At 43.1% G+C, this 26984-nt stretch overlaps 1 protein-coding gene across 15 annotated transcripts in view; it reads left to right on the top strand.

Moving 5' to 3' along the window:
• The window catches only part of KALRN (kalirin RhoGEF kinase), a 656901-nt gene that overhangs the window by 239058 nt on the left and 390859 nt on the right, over positions 1-26984 (top strand). For all 15 annotated transcript variants that reach the window (XM_055315792.1, XM_055315793.1, XM_055315794.1 and 12 more), the window contains exon 6: positions 10856-10978. In XM_055315792.1, coding sequence (XP_055171767.1) covers positions 10856-10978 — 123 coding nt within the window. The remainder of the gene's footprint in view (positions 1-10855; positions 10979-26984) is intronic.

The following is a 26984-nucleotide window of genomic DNA, read 5'->3' as shown; positions in this document are numbered from 1 at the left end:
ATGGAGGTGGCAGTGTGCACAGTGTGATGTATTTGCATGGTGGCGAAAAGCGTATGACTGGAAAGGATGCTTGATTTAGGACAGTGGTATAAAATAATAGGGGAAGGTGGATTTGGACCAAAGAGAGGGGGAGTGCCTTGAATGCTAGAACAAGAAGACTGGATTTTGTTTGCATTGTGGATGACAACAGCAGTGCTTTATGTGTGTGTGTGTGTGTGTGTGTGTGTGTGTGTGTGCGCGCGCGCGCAAGCGTGTGTGTATGCACATGTGTGCATGTTTTGACTGGGGGAATGCCATGGTGAAAGCAGCATATTAGAACAGTGAACCTAGTGGGGGAGTGTATAGCTTCGTATAAGGGAGTAACTGGAGTCTGGGGAGACCAGTATGGAAATGATTGCAGTAATATAGGCAAGAGGGACCAAGGGCTGAGTAGCAGCAGGAATGGAAAATAGAGGGGATATTTCAATTATTTGAGGGAAAGAAGAACAAATGGGGAATGTGGTGAAGATGTGGGAAGTCAGAAGAAGGTAGAAGTTTCCATAGAAAAGACGCAGTAGTGGGAGATACAGTCAGACATCAAGGGGATGGGATCCCTGGGTGGCTCAGCAGTTTAGAGCCTGCCTTTGGCCCAGGGCATGATCCTGGAGTCCTGGGATCGAGTCCCATGTCAGGCTCCCTGCATGGAGCCTGCTTCTCCCTCTGACTGTGTCTCTGCCTCTCTCTCATTCTCTCTCTCTCTCTCTCTCTCTTTCTCTGTCTCTCATGAATAAATAAATAAAATCTTTAAAATCTCAATAATTAAAAAAAAAAGCATGGACTTGAGTGTCATGCAGACCTAGATTTGAGTCTTCAGTATGCCATTTGAGTTTTCATTGTGTGACTCTGGCCAAGTTGTTTATCTGTTTCTGTAACTACAAAAAGGTGGTGATGATGGCATCTACTAGCTCCCACAGGTGAAGACTGAAATGATGCTATGAAGCTTTTTGTGCAGAGCCGGGCACACAGTTAGTATTGTTACTTACCTGGGAAGTCATGTGAAGAGGGAACCCTGGAACAGAGGAAATTGTATGGGATGTAGGTTCAGATGGACACTAGATTCTAAATTCATCCCCATCACTTACAAGCTGTGGGATCTTTTACAGTTTACCTCAACTCTTCAAACTGAGTTTCCAGCATGTTGAAGATGGATTGAACAATGCTTTCCTTTCTAGCATTATTATAAGGACTACATGAGGTCATCTATCTAAGTACGTGGTGTAATACCTCAAGTACAACGTGGCGCATGAAATGGAGAACACTACTCGTGTTGTTGAAGTCCTGAGCCTGGATGGAGTTTCAGGTGGACAGAGCCTGGTGAATAAAAGGCAGAAGACTGAGGCCCAAGTCTTGAGACCATTGCAGTAAGGATGTGAGGCACGTGAAGGGAGGTCAGGAAAGGGCAGCGAGATGAGTGGGAGGCAAGTTTGGATAGGTCAGCATAGGACTGGACAACTAGTCTGCTTTCAAAATGAGAGTGTTTCTATTACTTTTGTTGTGCAGAGACGTGAGGTCTCCGGGAGTGTGCGAGTGTGGAAGTGATGGTGCTCCTCGGAGAATTTCAGGTCATGGCACGGTGGGTGGGTGGGGGGAGGCCCATAAAAGCAAGAGGGGTAGTGTAGATATGTCTGTAGGCCATGGCCTGCTCCTGAAAATGACCTGGTGCCGGGGCCAGAGAAAGGGAATTTCAGAAAGATCCATATCAGATTGTGATGAGAGACCAACGGGAAGGAGGAGTAGCAGAACAAAGAACTCTGAAAGGTGGAGATGGTTTTCCGTGTGGGTGCAGATTCAGGAAGTAGTAAAGGTAGTGCCTATCACCAGGAGTTAGGGAGGGGGAGTGGGTGGAGGGTAAACAGAGGCATCAGGGGCAGAATGTCCTTTTCCTAGTCTGGTGAGGACAGGAAAGATAGCCAGGGTGAAGCTCTGAGCACCTTGGAAGGTGGAGCCAGAGAGTTAAGAGCATCAGCACTGGAACTCAGCCTCCTGGGATTGAATCTCAGCTCTGCCACTCATTAGCTGTGTGGCTTTGGCCAAACTAATTAACCTCTCTGTGCCCAGCCTATAAAATGGAAATGGTAATATTGGGGGTTAACATCTAGGATATAATTAGGATATTAAGAGGATTAAATGAGTTAGCATATGTAAGTGCTTAGAACACAGTAAGCAGTCAGCAAAGGTGTTGGTGGCTGTTACTGTTGTTACCACTATCACTGCTCTGCCCCTGAGAGAAGTAGAGAATGAGAGAGGAAGATGGAGAAGGGCAAGACAGGAGGAGGCACAGTACTGTTGTTCATATTGTTTGGCTCTGAAATATGGAGGCAACACCTACAGAGAGTCTCCTTAGGCCCTGTGACACACGCTGACTGCAGGACCACCGCTGGGGGTGGCATTTCACACTGATCCCCTAAGGATGGTATAATATGGGAACCATGGCTTACTGACAGGACAGTCTTTGCCACAGTCTGGCTCAGGTGCCAGGAGACAAGAGCCATGTGTCCAGTGGCAGAAGCTGCCTGGCTTTAGAGCTCCGTGCCCCACGGGAGCCAATATCTCTTGTAGCAGCTTCACTGGCACGGCTTCCAGGGCCCCTGCAATGGATGTGGCAGTTACAAGAGTTATCAAGCTCGGGGAAGGCCAAGGTATGGTGTCCCCATCAGGTGTTAATAGTTCACTGATAGTCTTTCTAGTCCAGACACAGTTTACGTGTCACAGTGGATGTTCTTACCCTAGGCAACATGATTTAGTGACATGTTGCCACGTACTGTCTTCCCCTGTTTCCAGGGAAACAGAATTGGGGTATTAAATGAAGGTCAGATTATTGTACAGAAGGAGAAAGAGTTTTTTGTTCAGTCCTTCCTCACAGTGGGATATTTGCCAGTTTTATAGAGAAACTGGGACTCTTCTAGACGTGAGCAACGTGTTAGAGTGCTAGGTCGGAGATTTGGGAATTAGGGAATGTAGAGTATGGAAGGTGTAAGAAATGTGCTAGGGGATTGATAGCATGTCTACAGGTTAGAGACAGAGCCTGGGCAGTGAAATTGTTTGGCATCCTGGCTGATTCAGTGATAGGGTCTCCCAGGTAACCGGGCTGAGCCATCCTCCCTAGAGCAGCTGGGTTTATGGTGAAAGATAAAAATTGCTGGTCTTCTATGCAACATAGAAAAGTGTACTGGTCGACGTGCCGGAAACCTACAAACAACAACAAAAACAAAAAACAAACAAACAAAAAAACAATGAGGCAGAGCCCAGGCACCTCCTTTCCTTAGGTAGATATTTATTGACACCTACAATCTCTCAGGCACAAGTCCTAAGATGGTCTCTTGAACCCGGAATGCCCATGACCTGCAAGCCTTGCAGAAATCATGGGGCAAGGTGTCGAGCTCTCTCCAGGGCGGAATTCTAGGAACCTAGAACCTAGGTCCACATTTGGAGTCGTTTATACTTTTTTTTTCCTTTTGCTCCTTTCTTCCTTTAGTAGGCGAGCTTGCAGTCCTAGGAGAGTGGTCATCACAAACAGGGCTGAAGGGTCTTAAGTGTCCTGGGATCTGTGTGTTGCCCAGTTTGCACGAGAATGTATGCCCTGGCACCAGTTAGAGCTCCTGTGCTGGCAGGATTGGAAGGTGGGGAAGTTAGGCCTCAGGCCCCTCTTACCTCTCACTCCCTCTCCTTTTCCACCTCTCTTGATGGGGGCCTCCCCTGCCACCTCACTTTGGATCTCACCCCTGGGCCATGCTGGCAAAGGGCCTTGCTCTCTCACTGAGCTATTTCCATATGCAGAATAAACTACTTCCAGGGGGGGCTGCGGGAATAATGCATTGTAATAGGAGTCTCTCCTGAATGTAAAACCATGAAGAGCCAAGGGAGCTGAGACTAATAGTGAAAGAGTTGGGGAAGGGAGAGTGAGTGCAGAGGGGAGGATCTGGAAGCAAGGCAGGAGAGATGAGGTCCTGGTCAGGCCACCCTGGTTGGGCAGGAGGGCACCAGTGCCCTCAAGCATAGCTCAGAGAGGGTGCATGGGACTCTGAGTCCTGCGTGGGCAAGAGCACCCTGAGAACCCCTCTGTGTACGTGGAGGTGGTGGGAGGATGCACAGGTGCCTCTGGGCATGTTTATAGCTGTGGGGATGCATCATGGGGAGGCTGTTTGCATATGAGGTGCAGGTGTGATTCCTGTTAGCCTGCAGTGATTTTGCAGGAGGGTAAACCTACTACAGTTTTAAATCCTACCTTGCATCTATTTTGTGCTCTAAATGAAGACATTAGGGAAATGTGTACTAGACAAGGTTCGCTATATGGATTTTAAAATCTGTCTGGTACATAGCACTTAGAGCATGAAACCATTATCTTATTTGAATCCCACTATTATCCTAAGGTTAAAATAGTGTAAATTGTTGTCCCATTTTGCAGATAAGGAAATGGAGGCTCAGATCAATGACTTAACTTGTCAAAGTTTATATAGCTGAATCTGTCCTAGAACCCAAGATTTGGAGGCTCTGTTCTTTGCAGTCTAAATTTTGCTGTTGAATTGACCACACACCATATGTCCCAGATGTAGCAAGGTTCACCAGCAAGGAGTTGTTAGCACTGATTATGGCATAAGTTTTTTTTTTTTTAATGGCATAAGTTTTTATGGCTGGGTCACTCCTGTGTACAAGCAGGGTCAAGGAGACACCGTTGACATTGGAATGCACATATTTAGGCAAAGAAAATCCGCTGGTTGCCTTCTATCATCTTAATCAACTTATCAAAGCTGAATATGAGAAAATTTAAAACCAATATAATCTATGATTACAGACAGTATAAAATACTAACAGTAGGTGGTAAGGTGGTTTGAAAGTTAAAACTCTAAATCAGATGTCATTGCTAAATTTGGCGAATGAAGGAAAATAAGCCCAAGATCCTTATTTAATTTCTTTGCTCTATGAAATAGTTTATGCTTCATTAAAAACAGAACAATAATAACCTTTTAGCTATGTCTGTCTTTATAAGAAAAGGGGGAAAAGGTTTTGTTTATTTTCCCAATTTGCATTTAAATAGATCCTTTTTAATCATTTATTATATATTAAGAACCAGATTTTTATATTTTCACTGAATTTTAGCCAGCATTAAAAAAAAACAGTTTAGTTAAAAGCAAAACATGAAAAAGAAAAAAACAAAAAAACAAAAACCCAAGTAGCTTACATGTAACATCCATCCTCTTAATGAGACAAAACTATGTTAGTTTCCAAGCAAAGAGATAAAATTTCATTATTTAGACATGAACTTTCCTCTTGGAGGAATTTTGTTGTCATAGTACATTTTGTTGAACCAACCATTTGTAGCTTCTCCGAAACATAAATAAATAAATAAATAAATAAATAAAGACAGATGAAAATGTTTGAAACTACTGTGGAGATATTTTCTGTGGTTTTTATCTTTTTTTTTTTTTTTTTAGCTCTTTGGGTCAGTCTAGTTGAAGCATTTCCAGAGAGCCCAATTCAAATCAAATCATAAAATGACCTGGCTGGAAGGGGTTAGGAAGGGCCAGCTTGTCCGGGGATTAGCAACCCCAGAGCCCATGGACAACTCACTCGTGCATTCATTTCACTCACGTAGTATTTGCTGAGAGGTAGTGGAGCTGTTTGAATCGGGGTCCCCATGCCCTGGTGGGGCAGGGGTGAAGGGAGAGGAGTAGGCTGCGTGTTAGAGAGTGAATGGCCACATGTGAAGAGCAGCACGTTACCTCTGGGGCCTCATAGGGCCCCCTGGGTGGCTGCCTTTTGGGGGTGGGGTGGGGGGGTGGGGGTTACTGCCCTAGGGGGAAGCCCAGTCCTCGGAGGTCCTACAGCTGTATGCAGGAAGCAGGGCAGTGTCCCAGGAGCCTGGTTCAACGGGCACTCAGTGAATGTGCATCGGGTGGAGGGAAGGATGTAGACCCTGGCTTCCCGCCTCTGAGCCTGTGTCCCCGTCTATGAACAGTCCCGGTCGGTGCAGTGAGAGGAAGTGTTCGAATGGCAGAAGCTACCGTGCGCAGTGGAAGGAATGCCCCAAGGAATCTTCATCCTTTGACCTGAAAGAAGTCAGGGTCCCAAGTCCTTGGGGGGGGGCTGGCTGCGGGGACAGTGATAGGGAGGGCAGTTAGTTAGATAGGAGCTGGGGGAAAGGACAGTGATGAGTGGGTTACACCTTAGAAGCCTGGGGGGACAACATCCTGTCCCTGTGGCTTCCAAGACCTTGGGGCTGACGGATCAAGAGCCACAGGTTAGGGCTCGCTCTCCTCTTCCTCCGCCCCAGGGTAACCCCTAGACGCCTTATGATGCATTTGCTCTGTGGTTGCAGCCCCGCCCTCGTGGAGATAGGCTGCAGGATCTGATACTAACCTTTTAGGGTCAAACACTCCCCCTCCCAGCCTGTGAGGGGGCAGCCCCCAAATGATTGGAAACAGCCTCTGTTGCAGACCACCCCACTGGGCATCACTCCTCCCAGCCCAGAAAGACCCACTTGGCATCCAATCCCGAAACAGCCTGGGGGTTGGTTCCTCCTCACTGAACCTGCCTGCTGTCCCCTAGGAGCACTCTTGCTTAAATAAAACTGTTTTCTGAGATTTAGAGGTTGGAGGTACTTTCAATGGAATAGCAACAACCACTGAATTGGGTGTCTTTAAGGGTACCACGTGCCAGAACTACTTCCTGACCCAGGGGGTTTCTGGTCTCTGCTGTTTGCCCAAATTCCTTATACTGTCCTCCGAGAAAGGGGGTTTTGGGGTGTCCTTCAGTAGCTAGGGAGGAGGGCTGGATCTACTACTTTCCACATACAGGAGCTGATGACTCTGTAAGATTTTTTTAGTTTAAAATGAATATGAGAGGGACACCTGGGTGGCTCAATGGTTGAGAGTTTGCCTTTGGCTCAGGTCGTGATTCTGGGGCCTTGTGTTCAAGTCCCGCATCAGGCTTCCCACAGGGAGTCTGCTCCTCCCTCTGCCTTTGTCTCTGCCTTTGTCTCTAGGTCTCTCATGAATAAATAAATAAAAGCTAAAAAATAAAAAATAAATAAAAAATGAAAAAAAAAAAAGAAAACTGTTTTCTGCTTTCACTTTGGGCCCCGATGGTCTCTAATTCTTTCTTGCGTCAGTGCCAAGAGCCACGTCACCAGGCTTTTCGCACTGACCGGCCTTCTGAACTCTAACACGCTGGACAGTGTCAGGGCTGAGACTCAGGAATCGCCTTTCCCTGGCTATCAAATGATGGTGGTTTTCTTACCGTCGTTCTTTTCTTCAAAAGTTAGAAATGCAAGTTACAGCAGTGACTATACCTTCCGATCCAGGAGGCTCATTAAAACTATTTTATTCTGAATGAAAATAAATAAATAAATTTCTTAAATTTCCAAATTGGGCTTAAATCTAAACCGGGAGCTTAACCTCCTTTCTGGGAACCACTTATCCTTTGCAAATGAGGAGAAACCCAGAAATGAGACTTGCCCACAGTCTCATAGGGAGTTGGTGAGACTTGCCCACAGGCAGTAGACTCAGGCCCAGAGAAGACTTGAGACTGGTTCTTAGGGGAGAGATGCCTTGGAGAGACTCTGGTTTCTTGGGATCACATGGGACCATCTGGTCCCCAGAGTAGGCCTTTTACTTTCTTCCTGAGACATGTGTCACCTGTTTGGGGGGCTGCTTCCAGCACAGTTGATTTTGCCGGGATCTTGGCCACTGGAGAGCTGCTGGTATGCTCCAAAGTGGAGGCCTGGGCGCTGCCGTCGTGGGGGGAGGCCCATTCGGAGAGGAGCCCCCTTCCTCCAGCAACCCCTCCTCTGCAGTCCAGCCTGGACCAACCAGCCCCGGGCAGTCTAATCATTGCGGTGCTGGCGCATAACCCCGCTGCTGATTTGCATATCTAAATAGTCATTTAACAGAACATACAGGGAAGATCACTTCTCGGCCACTGGGATATCCAAGAAAGTGCATGGAGTGAGCACTTTTCATCACAAATTCCGGGGACTTCAGGCATTTCAGGCTTTCATTAACTTTATTGATTCTTTTTTCAATAAGGAAAAGAGATGAGAAATTATTTTAAAATGGGGTTGAGAGGCAGAATTTTAAAGATCAAAATTACAAAATAAGGTTCCTCTACACTCCTGGGGCACTTGTCTTCTTTTTTGTTTTGTTTTGTTTTTCCTTTGTCCCTAGTAATAATTGAGGGGTCGGGGGAGTCCCCGTGGGACTGACTGCAGTTGGCAGATCCAGGACAGTGCACACAGCACATGTTAGCCCAACCTCCGCACGAGCCCCGAGCCCGAAACAGCCTCTGATACCGCAGGGTGAAGAGTGAGGCTTTCATCCTTCCTTCATTATCCGGAGAGGTAGCCGGGACTGATGTGGGGAACTCCAAAGGGGGAGTCCCCTCCAAACCATGCACAGGTGCCTTCAGAAGGGGATGTGTTTGTACCGCAGTGGGAGCTGTCCCAGCCTGATGCCCCTCGCCTGACCCCAGACGCAGGAGTCTCACTGCCCATGCGTACCTCTGCTTGGAGCTCTCGTGAGCCTCTCAAACTTGGCACATCTCAAACAGAACTCACGACCTTCAGCTCCCATCCCACATTCCTACCCTCCTCTTTAGGTAGCACCGTGGTGCCAGCTTTCCTCCGAAGACCCAGGGTCCCATGCCAGACACCTGGCTGTCCCCTAGCTCATCCTCCCTGTCACTTCCCCAAATAATTGTGAGTCTTGCTCCCCATCCTAGGAGTTCTCAAGCCTGCCTGCTTTGCAGACTCAGCTGCCCTGGCCCTAAGCCAGGCTTCTAGGTTCTCCCCCCCGCTCTTACCAGGATTGCCATGACCGCCTCCTAACCCTTCTCTCTGTCCTTCTCCCTGTCTCCTGTCCACACTGCAATCAAAGCTCACATCACATTTCAGTGCTTGGTTTAAAACCTTCCACACTGCTCGCTGCCTGCAGAATAGAGTGCGGGTCTCCTAAAGCCTGTCTCCAGGGCTCTCTGTGTTCAGCTGTTCCGGTGCCTGTCCAGCCCCACCCAACTCCTCCTCATGTCAGATTCCAGAAGCACAGCCAGGATGCTTTCAGACTGGCCCCAAGTTCGCTTCTTTGGGCTACTCATTTCCGGGAGCTCACGTCCCTCTCACCTGGCTAATTCCTACCAGAGCTGGGCTCAGCTCAAGTGACACCTCCTCTGGGAAGCCTTGTCCCCACTCCATAAAGAGTGGGTGCTAGCTTGGTAGAACTTATGGGGCTTTATTTTGATGGATTTTCTTTTTCAAGTCATGGTTTTAATCAAGTCCTAAGCCAAGTGGCCCTAACGTTTTATCTGAGTCCTTGTCCACTTGCCACGCTGGTCTTTACACCACTTAAACTCAAGAACCGCATGTTAGTCATTTTTGCTTTTCCGTTGTCTGGGACAGTGCCTGGCACATAGCACGTGTCCTGTTGGTTGACCATAACTGAAAAAGTAAAGTCACTTTGCTGCTCAAAGGGGAATAAGAAGTGAGTCTGGGGTTCTTCCTTCAAGAAAGGCAGCACCATCCATGCCGCTCCTCAGCCTGCACCTGTACTCAGCCTCTCCAGGCTCTGCTCTGCAGCTGAGACCATCCCAACTATGTAGCTTCAGTTCCACGTAGAGGAGTCCTCTTTTTCCAAAGGCTTCCCACCTTTTCCTGGCTCTGTCACTTGACTGCACTTGAGTGATAAAGAGGATTTCTTGGCTCAGGTACTAGGGAAGTCCAGAGACATGGCTTAGTTCTGGCAAAGCTCAGTCAGGGATCTTGCCTGTTTCCTGCCATTGTTTTGGCTGCACCCTTTCTCTGCTCATGGGCTTCACCCTTAAGCTGCCAACACCCAATGGCTGTAACAATTTGAGGTTCAGGGTCACAATGACAGTATTGGGGGAGAGAAATTATATCTAAAGAACTAGGTTCTGTTTTCCCAGAAGCTTCCAGATAGACATCCCCTCAAGTTTTATTGTACTGAATTGGATAGCATTCCTATTTCTGAGACAACCCCGTTGGCTAGGAAACGTCCTACACTGTTTGGCTTAGATCTGGTATCCTGAGGATGGATAACTGTTAGAATGACCTCTCCCTTGGAATTGGGATTCTGGTCAGCTCTCCTTAATATGTGTAGGCTCCCTAGTAGAGAGGTGGACGCCTAACCAACCAAATAAATAAAAAAAACAGGGTAGAGAGCTAAGGGGTCGGGGGATGACTGTGTCCGCTGTGCCAGCTAGGACTCACCCTACCCTTAAAATCCTCCTCTTCTGGTTCCTGATGGGTTATAGTAGAAACCCTTGGGTTGGGAGGCTATGGAGTTACAAGAAAAGGTTGGTTAGTCTAGAGTCAATTCAACGATGTGTGTGGTTGGACGATGTGATGTGAGACAGGGGATGTCAGGGTGCCCTGTTGCTTCCAACAAGGGTTTCTCTCTTCTTCTAGTGCAATAGGGAATGGATGAAGCCTCCACGTTGTACTCTCAGCTCTTGTCCCTAAAGCAAGCATGGGGCTCTTTTGAAGCTTTCTAAATGTTTTTTACAAAGGGGAAGTAGATAGGGATAATAAAAACAGCTTCTTTACCCATCTCCCTGATCCTCTTACTCACTTTCTCTTTTTCCCTTAGGCTCTATCAAGTAACACAGAGGCTGATGATGCATCCTTAGCTAAAAGTGAGGGCTTCCCTAGGAAACCAGGCTGTGGGCCACCCCCACACCGAGAACGATGACTGGTTCTCACTGGGCACCAACAGAAGGACTCTCTTTTTTCCTTCCAGTAGCTCTGAACGTTTTGCACTGCTGGATCCATGACCCTTGTGACTACTCTGTACCTTCTTGTCACCTCTAGATGTTCGACTGGATAAGCCACAACAAGGAGTTATTCCTCCAGAGCCATACGGAGATCGGCGTGAGCTACCAGCATGCCCTAGACCTCCAGACGCAGCACAATCACTTCGCTATGAACTCCATGGTGAGTGGGGGCGCCTGTTCTCAGCACTGCCTCTGGGGGCAGGACAGCAGGGGTTGGGGCCCTGGGGGAGGAGGAGAAGGAGGGAGGGGTAGAGATGGACATGAGACCTGAGTAAGAGGGAGGGGATCTGAACATGCAGACTCTTTAGCACTCCGTGGAGATGTGTGCAGGATGTGCGGCCAGCCAGCTGTTCCCATAGCAGATTGTGGCCCATTTATGCCTCTGGACTCTGCTTTATTTGGTGAAAGGAAGGTGCTGGGATTGTAGAAGGCATTTGCTCAGTACAGGACTGTAAGGGAAAGTCACTGGTTCCGCTCTGCTGATTTAACCATTTTTTGGTCCCTAGCATATGTGAATCACCAAGCTGAGGTAAGGGACCTCAGGCTCTTTGGAAATGTTTCATTGGAAATAGTTGAGTGGGTGACAGGCACTGAGGGGGGCACTTGACGGGATGAGCACTGGGTGTTATTCTGTATGTTGGCAAATTGACCACCAATAAAAAATAAATTTATTATTGAAAAAAAAAAGGGAAATAGTTGAGTGAATCGGTGCTGTTTAGACCCGAGAAGGGGAGGCTTAAGGGACACACAGTTGCTACCAGAGAGGAGGCTAGAATTGCTTTGTGTTGGTTTAGGAGGCAGGACCATCCAGGGGAGTGGAGGAGGAGGCAGGACACGGGATGCACGGGGAGTTAGCAAAGCCCCCTGGTCGTAGAGTGAGTGCTGAATTCACAGAGGGATATTTGCTAGCTGTGCAGCCATAGGGAATTTATTTCCCCGGTCTTCTGTTTCTTCATTCATAAAATGGAAGTAAAAGCTCCCTTCTAAATTGCTGTGAAGACCCAATGAGTCAACTGTAAAGCGGTGGGAGTTGTGCCTGGTATATGGTAGGTTCTCAGTTAATTTTGGTATAATAATGATGGTGATGACGGTGATGAAGAAGTCTAGTCCGGGTAAAACCTATGATCCCTTGTAAACCTAACACTGGGGATACTGTTTTTTCAACGTGGTTGTCCCAAGATTTGACTTCAAAATCTTGCCTGCCTTTTGAAACCAGCATATTCAAGATGCCTGTAGCCTAATGAGGCCTCAACTTACCTCACTTTGTTCTTCTGCTCGTTTTTCCTACTTGTGCTTCCTACTTACGTGTCCAAAAGAAAAGCTCCACAATCCCCCATATATCTGAACACCAAAGACACCTTCTTATTTCAGCCAGTGATGCTGAGAGGGGGGCAAGCGTTAGGTAAACATAAACACGGAAGATTACAGAAGCCAAAAAGGAAGAGAACTTCATTTTCTACCAGGTTGTTTTAAATATGCTGTGTACTAGACTTCATGTACTGGAGAAGAAACAATTCTGGCCTTAAGGTGTTCAGTGTCTAGCTGGTGACACAGCCCCATCATGATGCAGCTTGATGTGTGCAGTAACAGAGATACACTGAGTTAACTGAGAAGAACCCTAATACCTTAGTGGTCTAAAACAGTGGGGATTTATTTCATGGTCCTATCACATGCCCATCACTGGCTGGTAGGAGTTCTGTTCATCACAGGCACTTGGGACTCAGGCTGACAGCAGCCGCTGCCTCAGATGCTGCTGGCTGCACTGCACATATTGGCTCTGAAGCTTCCACCTAGAAGTGACACATGCCACTTTCACTCACACCTCATTAACCAGCATTAGGCATACGACTACATCTGACTTGCTGGGTGGAGACAAAAGGTCCTATGTGTTGGGGAGGAGAGCTTGGGGTATCTGCACCTAGCCCTGATGACTAGCACGGGGAACCGTAGCAGGGTGGAAGGTAGAGACGATCATCATGAAATGAGCACAGAAAGATAACTGTGGCCACAGAATAGAAGGCTGTGGGACCAGGCAGGGGAAACATCAACACGAATTTTGTTACCCAATTTTGCATACTACAGACTTGTATCTTCATCTGAATGTAAGGACTCATTTCCTTCCAACTAGTCTCCTATAATTATGTCTCATCCCTGGCTTACTTTAGTCACAGAGGAGCAAGGCAATTGATCACAGGTGATTAAGAATGTGAACTCAAATCTAGTCGAGTTTGATTATCTGGGTACCTTGTGGACTTCCCCTGGTGAATCTGACAAATTCTGTGTCAGAATCTTCCTGTCACCCAACTGCTTGGCCGTAGGGCAGACAAACTCATTTTAATAAGAAGCGAAGACAAACATAATTAGGGAGGTAAGTCTGCCACCAAGCCCCTCGAAACAATGAACTACAAAGCTAAATAGAGCTTTTGGCTTTGAATTATCTGCACCGCTGCTCCTCTCTGTTAATACGGATCACCGAGAGTTAACAGCACAACAAAAATCTTTCTCCTGACAAATTTACTTTTGAAGTCTCCGTTTTCAGGACAAAAACAAGGGAGGAAATTTACTGAAGGGAAGCATCTTGTGGAGCTGGGAGAGAGAGAGAGAAGAGGAGATTTAATATACAATAGTCAATTAGCATGTTGGGCGCATCTCACAGTCTCCCCCGGTTGCCTGGTTGACTGTGAAGGCAGGCTGCACGCAGAGGCCTCCTTGGACTGATTAGGCTGGCTCTCCTCTCTGGCTGGAGGGCAAGGCAAGGGAAATCCCAGGGTTGTTTGATCAAATTGCCTGGGCACCAGTGCTTTATAAACATGGCTCTGTGCCTTTGTTAACCGGTAGGTTTACAGGTTTGTTATTAAAAGCAGCTCCCACAAAGAGGGATGTCAGCATCCCAAACAGGTGAGGGGAGGGTATTACAGACTCTCTTTCTCTGGCTTGAGTGATGGATGTTGCTGCCAAGAAACAGATGAATGCAAGCAGCTACTGCTGGAGCCCAGTGACTATAGAATGATCCACTACGCAAGGGAAGTGGGAATGTGGATTGTTCTGTATATTCACTGGGGCATTTCTGTTTCTGTTCTTGGAAATTATACGCCCACCTCTATACACACCCACAAATCTGTCCATGTAAAGGTACATGTAGCATACTTTGTTTCAGGTTACAGGTAAGTTCTTTTGGAATTTATTGCTGAGATAGGCTGGTGATTCCATACCTTTGGGGGAGGTCACAGACACACTTGAAATATAATGAAACTTATGGGCCCTCTCCCAAGAGTAATGTATATATGAACACTTCTTAGACAATTTCAGGGATTCAAGAGTATCCTAAAGCCTATCAATCAACCTCCCCATTTTACGATGTTACAAACTTCATGATTTCTTCAGGCATTCATTCCACAAATAATTAAGGATCAGATGTTGTGCAGGATATTGGGCAAATGGTGGTGAACAAAAGAGAGATGGTCTGTCCCACAGAGGTTCCAGTAGAGAGACAGATGTTTAGTAAATAATCTCATAAATAAATATATAATTACAAACCATTAAGTGTTATGCTGGAAGAGTAATATGCTATGACAGAGTATAATAAAAGGAACTCAATTTAAATGGGGATGTGAGGTACATTTTTTGATTGACAGTCAACCCCAACTTAAAGCTCATTTTTTTTATTGATAGTAAATTAATTGTATGTGAATTAGCTCTATGGTGGATCAAACAACTTATAATTAAAGAAATCCTAGGTATATTGTTTTATAGATAAAAATAATCAATTTAGGGATCCCTGGGTGGCGCAGTGGTTTGGCGCCTGCCTTTGGCCCAGGGCGTGATCCTGGAGACCTGGGATCGAATCCCACGTCGGGCTCCTGGTGCGTGGAGCCTGCCTCTCCCTCTGCCTGTGTCTCTGCCTCTCTCTCTCTCTCTCTCTCTGTGACTATCATAAATAAATTTAAAAAATTTTTAAAAAAAATAATCAACTTATAATTTATCTGGTTTTTAAGTTTTGTTTTCATGTATCTAATTTTATATACTGGTTAAAGACCCAGCTCCAACTGAGGTAACCATTACCAAGAAATAATCGAGTATCATTAAATCATGAAAGAAAAACCAGAAATTTCCTAACTTCTATCAATGAATCGGTACCAATAAAGGCCACCAGTTATTAACATATCAAGAGTATGGGAGTAATACCCTACTGAGTAAGGTACATAAGCAACTCTGGGGAAAAAAAGGTTAAAATTGGTTGATACTAAAAAAAAAAAATGGTTGATACTTGCATTTTTGCCATAACATGTTTTTTTTTTTATAATTCCCAATGGAATTATAAAGTTTTTTGATCTTCAAAATAACAACAACAATCATAATATCCTACCTACTAAACCTAAAAGGGAAATATTTTCAGGCTTCTTATAGTGCCTCAGAAAGCCAGGTTTCTTGAGCTCTCTGAGGCCTTCCTCTTGCTTAATTTTGCCTGCTGTTGTAGAATCCTTTCTCACAAATTCTCTTTCCTTTGAGTGTGGCCTTCTCTCATGGGAGTGTAGAATAGATCGAAGTAGGGTTGAACTGTAATATACAATAGAACAATCACATAGCCATCCATGTTCTATTTCTTCATGAAAAAAACACAGGATTTACTCATGTAGCCTTATTTACTATTTTAATTAGCCAGTTCTTTGGGAAAAAAAATAAATTGCTAATGGCTTCTGTCTAGAGTTTTAAAATATGAAATAATGTTCATTTTCTATTATGACTGTGAGGATTCACATTAGTGATAACCATGTGCAGCTGGGTGGTAGGAATCCTTTCTGCTATAGCATGTTTGATAGCTGTTTTAATCCTATTAATTTGTTCAGCAGAGGCACATATTGCCATTTGATTGCGTGTGAATCAGACCAAATACAGCAGAGCCTGTGGTGTTCTTTATCTTTATTTTGAGGAAAATTACAAACGTAGCACCAAGGAAAAGTCAAATCTGATACAAGAGTGATAAAGATTCTGAGGCAGGTCTCCTGACCCCAATTTGAAAAGCCTTGTTCTGGGGTCATCTGTCATCTTTGATGCTTGGCATCCCCAAAGCATGGTTCGCCAACCCCAACTAGGGGGAACTTCTTATAATGAGAGTATTTCTAGATTTCAGTGTAAACACACACACATACACACACTATGTGATGTTTAAATAGTCAGTATTTGATCCTACCATAGCTACAAAGCCCCTTAGTAGATATAGAACCTGTTTAAAGAAGAAGAAGAAGGAGATGAGGAGGAAGAAAAGGAGGAAGAAAAAGAGATCCATCTTATCTGGTGTGCATTAGTCTTTATACAATTTTTTTCAAAGAATCACATAGTGATTCTGGATGGCTCAGTCAGTTGGGCATCAGTCTCTTGATTTTGGCTCAGATCATGATCTCAGGGTCTTGAGATTGAGTTCCATATGGAGCTTTGTGCACAGTGGGGAGTCTGCTTGAGGATTCTTTCTCTCCCTCCAGCACTCTCTTGACTCAACACATGTGCATTCTCTACCACTGTCTCTAAAATAAATAAGTAAATCTTAAAAAAAAAAAAAAGAATCCTATAGTGAGCATGCTAAAAATGCATATTTCTTTTGGTTCCCACCCTAGTCATAGACAATCATAATCTCTGGTGGATTGGCTCTAGGAACCTGCATTTTTAACAAGTTACCCAAGGTGATTTATATGCATATTAAAGTTAGAAAATATTGTTTTGTGGAAGCTATAAGTATAAAACAGTTACTACATAAGATAAGGCATCATAAGTTCTGGAAGAGTCCATTTCCAGCATGAGGAGCTCCACAGACCCACTCTCCAGTGAAACTAGTAAAAATCATTTAATTTAATTTAATTTATATTTTGGTGAAAAATATTTTATTTTATTTTATTTATTTTTTTTGTGAAAAATATTTTAAAACAACCACTTAAAGTCTCTGGAAATGGACCTAAGTGCATTCAGCAAATGAAGAAATTTTTACTCAAGAAAATCTACTAAAACTCAATAACGACATTGAGTCTGTGGTATTTGAACCTAGACCCACTCTCTCCCTCTCCCCTCCCAGTTCCATAAGATGAAATTGCCCTCCAAACTGGTGCAACCAAGAACACAGGTCCCCAGCTCCCAGTTGAAGAATTGTCATCACAGGACATTTCTTATCCTGTCCCAAAGCTACCTATGCTAAAGCTAAATTCTGGGTGAGTGTAGCCAAGCAGGGGAAACTCCTTCTTCTGCCTAGCTCCAACTCATAGAACAGAGGCTCTACCATAGGTGCAACACTGCTGAGAATCCTAGGGCCCCTATCTCCCTTGCCTCAGCTTGTAAGGCAGAGATTCCATGCTGGGAGAGGCAAATTGAGGCATGAGGCTACTCATCTCATTCACTGAGTGTACAGCTGCTAAAGTGGGTGATGTATTACTCAGGAAGTACACCATCACCCCTAATCCCAGCTCCAGAGCCATGGCTGAGATTTTGCCTGGGGGTAGAAACAAATTAAAACAGAGAGCTCCAAGTCTTTTCCCAAAGGAATTAACCTCATTTGCAAGAGAGATTGGAGAAATTTAAGCCAACAGCAGTTTCAAACTTACTATTAGGGAAATTTACAAGTGGTCAGAGGAAAGAGAAGATTAAAGAGACCACTGCCAAGACCACTGTCATCCCAGGGTGACTGTGGGAATACCCAAGGCTGTACCACCTGGGGAATAACATCAGAGGTCATCTGTGGGACCTGAAGTGAAAATAGTCTTTACTAAAACAGTCCAGTCAGTCACAAAACAAATAAGCAAGCAAATAATAATAAGACCTAGAAGTAGGAGATTGGGACCCAAAGTTGCTATAAAATATTATCTAAAATGTCCAGTTTCCAAAAAAAATTATAAGACAAAAGGAAACAGAAAAGGAACAGAAAACATATAACCAGGAAAAAAATAAAGAGAAAAAACATTTACTGGAAAGAACAGGCAACAGAAACTGCCCATGAAAGTGACCAGATGTCAGATTTAACAAAATTTCAAAATAGCCATTATAAATGGTTTTTTTAATGAAACTAAAGGAAGCAATGATTGAAGAAGTAAAGGAAGGTTATGGTTTGATGATAATATCTCTTTAACAGAGAATATTAGTAAAGAGGTGGAAATGATAAAAATGAACCAAAAGGAAATTCTGAAATAGAAAAATACAATTACTGAAATGAAAAATTCACCTAAAAAGCTCAACAGTGATTTGAACAGGCAGGATAAAGAATTAGCAACCTTGAAAATAGATCAATATGAATTATACAACCTGAAGAATAGAAAAAGAATGAAAAAACAAAAACAAAAAACCCAGGACCTCAGAAAAGTATGGTATACCATTAAGTACACCAGCATATGCATAATGGGAGTACTAGAAGGAGAGAAGAGGGAGAACAGAATAGAAAAAGCATACAAAAATAATTAATGGCTGAAACCTTCCTAAATTCATTGAAAAGAATTATACAGCCAGGAGACTTAGGAAGCTCTAAGTAGGATAGCTGCAAAGAGACCTACAACCAGACACATCATTGTAAACACTGAAAGCAGGGGCACCTGGATGGCTCAGTAGGTTAAGTGTACAAGTCTTAATTTCAGCTCAGGTCATGATATCTCAGGTTCATGATATCAAGCCCAAGGTGGGGCTCTGTACTGGGTGTAGAGCTTGCTTAAGATTCTCTCTTTCTCCCTCCTCCCTCTGCCCACTCCCAATACTGAAACAAAGACAAAGAGAAAATCTTCAAAGCAGAATGAGAAAAGTGACTTGTCACAAGGGAACCTCAATAAGATTAATAGCTGATTTCTCATCAGAAACAATGGAAGCCAGGAGGAAGTGAGATAATATGTTCAAAGTACTCAAAGGAAAACACTGTCAACCAAGAATCCTATATTCCGCAAAGCTAGCTTTCATAAATGGAGGTGAAATAAAGATATCCTCAGCTAAACGAATACTGAGAAGGGTTGTTGCCAGCAGAGACACCTTATGAGAAATTATTAAAAAAGACCCTAAACAGTGGAACAACTGGGTGGCTCAGCAGTTGAATGTCTGCCTTTGGCTCAGGGTGTGATCCTGGTCCTGGGATCAAGATCCACATCAGGTTCCCTGCATGGAGCCTGCTTCTCCCTCTTCCTATGTCTCTGCCTCTCTCTGTGTGTCTCTCATGAACAAATAAGTAAATTCTTAGAAAAAAGAAGACCCTAACCAGTAATTTGAATCCACACAAAAAGACAAAGAGTATCAGTAAAGGTAACTATGTAACTATAAAAGACAACATAAATGCATATTTCTTCTTTTTATCTTAATTGTTTTAAAAATTAATTGTATAAAATAATATGTATATAACATGCTATTGCCTATAGCATATAGAAATATATGTGCCAGTGACAGCACAAGTAGGTGAGTGGGAACAAAGCTGTATTGGAGTAAGGAAATTACTTCATATGGTAACTTGAATCTACAAGAGCAAAAGGAAGGATCCAGAAGTGATAAATACAGAGGTTAATATAACAAAAGCTATACATATATACTAATTCTTTTTTCTTATATCTGCTTCTTTAAAAGACATATAGAAAAAAAATCAATAATATAACAGTATAAGTTTGTAGCACTTATAGATGTAGTGTATATAATAATAATATCACAAAAAGGAAGGAAGGGAATAACAATATAGGAGTAATGTTTTTACTCATTGGAATTAAGTATACATCTGAAGCTGATTCTGATAAGGGAAGATGTATATAGTAAGCTCTAAAGCAGTGGCTAAGAAAGTAACTCAGAAAAAATAGTAAAAAATCAGTAAAGATATTAAAATGGTACATTATAAAATATTCACCTAATGCAAAAGAAAGCAGGACAGGAAGAATAAAAGTTTAAAAAATGTGATGTAGATTAAAAGTAAAATGGCAGATATAAATCCAACTATATCAATAATGACATAAAATGTGAAAGGGCTAACACTCTAATCAAAGGTAGAGATAGTCAGCCTGAATTAAAAAAGAAAAAAGCAAGATCCAACTATAGATTGTAAAAGGAAGTGAAAGTAAAAGGATGGAAAAAGATGTATTATACAAACAGCAACTACAAGAAAGCCAGAGTGGCTACACAAATAACAGACTTTTAAATAGACTTTAAAACAAAAAATCTTACTAGAAATGCAAAGGGACATTTTGTAATGACAAAAGGGTCACTCCATCAGGAAGATATAATAAGAGATCCCTGGGTGGCGTAGCGGTTTGGCGCCTGCCTTTGGCCCAGGGCGGGATCCTGGAGACCCGGGATCAAATCCCACGTCGGGCTCCCGGTGCATGGAGCCTGCTTCTCCCTCTGCCTATGTCTCTGCCTCTCTCTCTCTCCCTCTCTCTCTCTCTCTCTCTCTCTGTGACTATCATAAATAAATAAAAATTAAAAAAAGGAAGATATAATAATTATGTAAGCATATATGTACGTAACAACAGAACACCAAAATACATGAAATAAAACTGACAGAAACGTAAGGAGACTACAACCCAACAATCATAGAGACTTCAGCACTCTCACTTTTTTTCCCAACACTCTCACTTTTAATAATGGACAGAACAACTAAGAAGATCAGCAAGAAAATAGAAAACTTGAAACAAGGAAATAGGGGCTGTAAACAAAATTTGACCTAAAAAGATATCGTGAATACTCCATCCAACAACAGCAGACCATACATCTTCCCCAGTGTTCATGAAAATTTCCCGGGATAGATCATGTGCTAGATCATAAAACAAACCTCAATAAATAGGTAAAAATAATATAATGTTCTCTGACCAAAATGAAACAAAAAATCAACAGAAAGAAATTTGGGAAATTTGCAAATATGTGGAAATTAAATAGCACACTCCTAAATATACAATGGGTCAAAAAAGAAATAAAAAAAAGAAACTGGAGGGGCAACTGGGTGGCTCAGTCAGCATCCAACTCTTGATTTTAGCGCATGTCATGATCTCTGAGTTGTGAGATTGAGCCCCATGTTGGGCTTTGCCCTGGGGTCTGCACTGGGACTTGCTTGGGATTTTCTTTCTTCCTCTGCCCCTCCTCACTGCTAATGTGTATTTTCTCCTCTCAAAAATAAAAAGGAAATTGAAAAATACTTTGAGATGAATGAAAATTAGTCACAACATACCAAAACTTATAGGATACAGCTAACACAGTGCTCAGAGAGAAATTTATAGTTGTAAATACCTGTATTTAAAAAATTCTGATATCAATGATCTAACCTTCCACCTTCAGGCACTGGAAGAGGAGAAACTAACCCTAAAGCAAGCAGAAATAAGGAAATAATAAAGATTAGAGTTGAAATTAATGAATTAAGAGAATAGAGAAACAACAGAAAGATCAGTGAAAACAAAAGCTGGTTCTTTGAAAAGATCAAGAAAATTAACAAACCTTTAGCTAGAATGACCAAGAAAACAAATTACTAGAATCTGAAATGAAAAAGGAGACATTACTACCAACCTTACAGAAATCAAAAGGATTATAATGGAATAGTACAAATAATCGTATCCCAATAAATTAGAAACTTAGATGAAATGAGCAAAGATTAAGGCTCAGATGTCTTCAACACATTTAAGAAACATTTAAAGAAAAATTAATACCAATTTTTCAGAAACTTTCCCCCAAAGCAGGAGAGTACCTTTTCCAGCTCATTCTATTAGTCTAATAGTACCCAGATTCCAAAACCAGACAAAAACATCACTCAAGAAAAGAAAGGTACAAACCCATAATGTTTATAAGTATGGATGCAAAAATTTCCAATAAATTACCAGCAAACTAAATACTGCAACATATAGAAAGAATTACATACCATGACCAATTGGGAATTATTCCAGGATTTTGAGGTCGGTTTAACATCAGTAGAATAAAAAACAAAAACCACATAATCTCAATAGACTTAGAAAAAACATTTAACAAAATCCAACACGTTTTCATAATAAAAACATTCAACTAAATAGGAATATTTTTTTAATTTTTATTTATTTATGATAATCACACAGGGAGAGAGAGAGGCAGAGACATAGGCAGAGGGAGAAGCAGGCTCCATGCACCGGGAGCCTGACATGGGATTCGATCCCGGGTTTCCAGGATCACGCCCTGGGCCAAAGGCAGGCACCAAACCGCTGCGCCACCCAGGGTTCCCTAAATAGGAATATTTAGAAGAGAACTTTCTCAACCTGTAAAAGGGCATCTATGAAAAACCCACAGCTAATATCATACTTAATGATTAAAGACTAGATTCGTTCCACCTAAGATTGGGAACAAGACAAGGATGTTTGCTCTTGTCACTTTCTATTCAATATTGGAAGTTCTAGCTAGAGCAATTATTCAGGAAAAAGAAAAAGGATCCAAATGATAAAGGCAGAAGTAAAACTATCTCTATTCTCAGATAACATGATCTTGCATATGGGAAATCCTAAGCCGTCCATTAAAAACTATTAGAAGTAGTAAATGAGTTCAACAAGATTGCAAGATGCACAATCAATATTCAAAAATCAATTTTATTTCTACATACTAACAATGAACAATCTGAAAATGAAACTAAGAAAACCATTCCGTTTACTTAAGAAGAATAAAATATTTGGGGAAGTTTTAATTAAAGAGGTATACTACTTGTACTCTGAAAATTATAAAAACATTATTGAAAGAAATTGAAGAGCTAAATAAAGGGAAAAACATCTCATACTCGTGGATTGAAAGACTTTTTATTTGTTAAGATGGCAATCAATCTACAGATGCAGCATATTTCTGTCAGAGTCCCAGCTGGCTTGTAGAAGCTGATTCTAAAATTCACGTGGAATTACATGGGACCCAGAATAGCCAAAACAATCTTGAAAAAGTGGAAGGACTCCTATTTCCTGACTTCGGAACTTTCCACAAAGCAACAGTAATCAAGACAGTGCGCTCCCAGCATGGGATAGACATACTGATCAATGGAACAGAATTGAGAGTCTATTAATTAACCCCTTATGTCTATGGTCAGCTGAGTTTTGACAAAGATACTAAGATCATTCAATTTGGAAAGAATAGTCATTTCAACAAATGGTGCTGGGACAACTGGATAGCCCCATGCAAAAGAATGAAGTTGGACCCTTTCCTCACATTAAATTAAAAACAAATAAATTGGGCTTCATCAAAATGAAAAAACTTTGTGCTTCAAAAAATATAATCAGGAAAGTGAAAAGATAACCCACAGAATGGAAAAGTATTTGCAGACCGTTTGTCTAATAAGGGACTTATATACAGAATATATAAGGAATTCTTACAACTCAGTGACAAAAGACAAATAACCTAGTTAAAAAATGAACAAAGGCGAAGCACCTAGCTGGCTCAGTCAATAGAGCATATGCCTCTTGGTCTTGGGGTCATGAGTTCAAGCCTCATGCTGGGCATAGAGCTTACTTTAAAAAATGGACAAAGATCAATATAGACATTTCTTCAAAGAAAATGTATGAGTGGTCAATAAGCACATGAAAAGATGTTTGACATTGATAGTCATCAGAGAAATGCAAATCAGAACCACAATGAGATATTTCATACCCATTAGAATGATTATAATCAAAAAGTCAGATTATAACAAACATTGGCCAGGACTTTGAGAAATCCAAACCCTCACACTAGTATGGTGTGGCCACTTTGGAATACAGTCTGGCAGCTCCTCAAACAGTCAAACATAGAGTCACCATATGTCCCAGTGATTCAACTCCTATGTATATACCCAAGAGAAATGAAAACATATGTTCACACAGAATGTTCATACATTGCACACAAGTGCGTATAGGAACATTATTCATAATAACAAAAAGGTGGAAATAACCCAAATTGTCCATCAACTGATGAATGGATAAACAAAATATGGTATATACATACAATGGAATATTATTTACTCAAAAAAGGAATGAAGTGCTGATACATGCTGTAACATGGATAAACTTTGAGAACATTTTACTGTGTGAAAGCCAGGTTCCAAAGGCCATATGACTCCATTTGTATGAATAGTCTAGAGTAGGCTAACCTATAGAGAAAGGAAGTATATTAGTTGTTGCTTAAGGTTGGATGGATGGGAGATGGGGAGACAATAGCTAAAGACCTTCTTTTTGAGAGGATGAAAATATTCTAAAATTGAATATGGTGTTGTGCATATCTGTGTACTAAATACTAATAGTATACTCAAAAACCATTGAATTGCATATTTTAAGTGGGTGAACTGTATGGTATATGAATTACATCTCAATGAAACTGTTTTAAAAAGAAAAAGACACCTGGAGTATGGGTGTTTTGTAAGTGGGTTCCCACTAGATTTAGGATAGAACCGTATTAATGGTTAAAGAGAGTGGCCATGACAGAGCGTGGACACCAACCCCGGTGATGTTACAAGGTGAAGGAGGAAGATAGGCGTGTGCCACTCGGCATTCACACATTGGTATACTCAGCAAACTTTTGCTAGACCCTGAGAACAGCAAGAGTCACAAGTCACAAAGCGGTCTTCAAGGGAGCTTGCAGTTTAGGCATCTTCACGTTCATGTCCCTAATGCAAAGAGAATTTTGCCCACTAGGATATAAGCTGCGGAGGGTACCTTTGTCTGTTTTATTCACACCTGCATCCCCAGTACCTATGATAATGCCTGGCACCTCATAGGTTCCTAATAAATACTTGTTGGATAAATAAGGATATTAAGCATGCCACAGCATCTGCCTACAGCCTGGAACAGAGTTTGGGCAGCAAGGATGCAGAACTGGTAAGGTGGGGCCATCACTTCTACGGGAGGCCTATGGGTCATGGCGCTAGCAGAGGCTGAACAACCCTTGGAAAGCAGGGGAATGAGAGCAATGGTTTCCATCAGGAATGGGCCTGGGAGCCAGGCTGCTTACAAGGCCCCCAAATGATGCATACTAAATTCCAGGAACTAGGGGACTGGATGATCTCTCATGGTCCACCTTGACCTCGAGCATCTTTATTTCTGAGGTTCTAATCCTAAAGGTAGAGGTAAAGCAACTAAAATGTGTTCCTCCCTGACAAGAGTGAATGTGATCCTAGGTTTGCTGTCAACACTGGGATCCCTAAGGCGGGCCTTCTGAGGAAACCTATACTTGTAAGATATTGCACATATCACCAGCCAGACCTATTCTTACGAATCAAGCTGAACAGGATGCGGCATTTGTATTTCCACAAACAGCCCTGTGGGTGGAATTTCGCTTTTCTTCCAACCCAGTAGGAGGATTAGATTTTATTTTCTGATCTGCTCGGTATCCATTTATGAATCCTTGCTCTTGGCACCATTGTCAGAATTAAATATGTCCTAAGGAAGGAGGAAGATGCTTTGGAGGGGGCCCGGGGAAACTGGTGCACGTGGCTATGGCAGCAGGCCTTGCCCTGCTGCCCACTCTAGTCCCCTGGGGGAAGTTTGAAAAAAAAAAACACCCCATCTGGGCCCCACAGCCCTCGACTCTGCTTTAACTGTGCTGGGTGAAGCCCAAGAAATAGGTACAAGGTTGAGAACCAGATTGAGAATCATGGGCTCAGGGTGAAGAGAAAAAAGCACCTGACAATGGCCAGGGGTCAAACTCTAAAGCTACCAGATAATGAACCTGTGGAACTGGAAGTGAGGATTTCCCTTTAAGATCACGAGGCTCCAGAGAGAGAAGGAGTATCTGTCTTTACTCCGTGCTCCTAGCTCCCCACTCCAACCTTTTTAGGTGCCCCATTTGACTTTGCGCATTGGTCTCTAATCAGCTTTTTTTTTTTTTTTTTTTTTTTTTTTTGAGGGATTGGCTTCAATTCAACAGAAAAACCTTAGGGATGCTCCTTGGCTCCCTGCGGCCGAGACTTTCTCAGCCTTGTCCTGATGCACGGTGCTGGCTCTTCTCACCAGTCAGCCAATCAGCCGGGTCCCTTCTGAAAGCCTGCTCTGAGCTGATCCCCAGATCAGCTGGCTGACCACTCAGATTTTACCTTCTCTCTTGTTTGTACACCCCCTCCAGGCCCCAGACTTGCCTCTTCCTCCTCACTCCTAATTCTCTGCCCACAGCCCTAGGACCTCTTTCCTGGCTTCAGTCCACTGCTCTCCAAGGCCTTCCATCAGCATGTCCCTTGACCTCAGGTTATTTGCTGGGCCCTCTTGGTGTGCATCCCTTGAACCTCATGGCTCAGTTTACCCACCCACTCTTACATACTCACATGCAGCCAGTGCCTGCTCCCTGACAAGTCTGCAGCTGCCAAGGAGTTAATTTGCCTGAAATTCAGCCAAAGCTGACTCATGCCTCTTCTTTGAGGTCTCCTGGAGCCAAATGAAAAGCATGAAATGGCCTATGAAACCTAGCACGTCAGATGAGATAATGTACACAGAAGGGCTTAAACCGTAAAGCTTGACACAAATATAAAATATTGATAAAAATAAGCAGTAATGTTGCATATGCCATTCTGGGGCATGGGTGGTAGCCAGCCAAGAATGCCAGATAAGGGACAGTGAGACTGCTCAAGGACATGTAGGCAAGTTTGAAAACTGAGAGGTCAGGACCAGGTAGGCATAGGGGAAGGGAACATTACAAAAGAAGAGGTCAGAGAGCCTGACATAACCAGAGGCCCACAAATGAGCAAGAGCTACAGGATTTCCATCAGCAAGTCCTTTTGGCTCCACCCTCAAAACATCTCCAGAATCTACCTTCTTGTCACCACCTCCACAGCCACTACCCTGGCCCAAGCTGCCATCAGCTCCTGCTTGGACTGTTATAGCTCCTACCTGATTCCCTTCCAGTCCAACATCCAACTGCCTGAATGTTGCTTCCAAGAGTGAGATACATTATATTGTGTCACTCCTCCACTCAAAAAATGCTTTAATGTCTTCCTATCCATCTCAAGATAAAAGCTGAGGTCCCTACCATGGCTTACAAGGCTCTACATGGTCTAGATCTCAGTTACCTCTCAGATTTCAGCCTCCACCACCTATTTATCTGCTCCAGTCATCCTCGGCTTCTTGCTGTTTCTTGAGCCCACCAAGGACATTCTTGCCTTGTGGTCTTTACCCCTGCTGTCCCCTCTACCTGGAGCTTCTTCCTGCCCACAGCCACATATTCACTCTCTCACTTCATTCAGAGATAAGCTCAGCTCTCACCTCTGACTTCAGGGGTCAGCCTGCCCT

This window comes from Nyctereutes procyonoides, unplaced genomic scaffold (genome assembly GCF_905146905.1).
Source record: "Nyctereutes procyonoides isolate TBG_1078 unplaced genomic scaffold, NYPRO_anot_genome, whole genome shotgun sequence".
In the NCBI taxonomy this organism is placed as follows: Eukaryota; Metazoa; Chordata; class Mammalia; order Carnivora; family Canidae; genus Nyctereutes; species Nyctereutes procyonoides.
The sequence above is the reverse complement of the archived record's forward strand: the minus strand, read 5'-3'. Positions and strand labels throughout refer to the sequence as shown.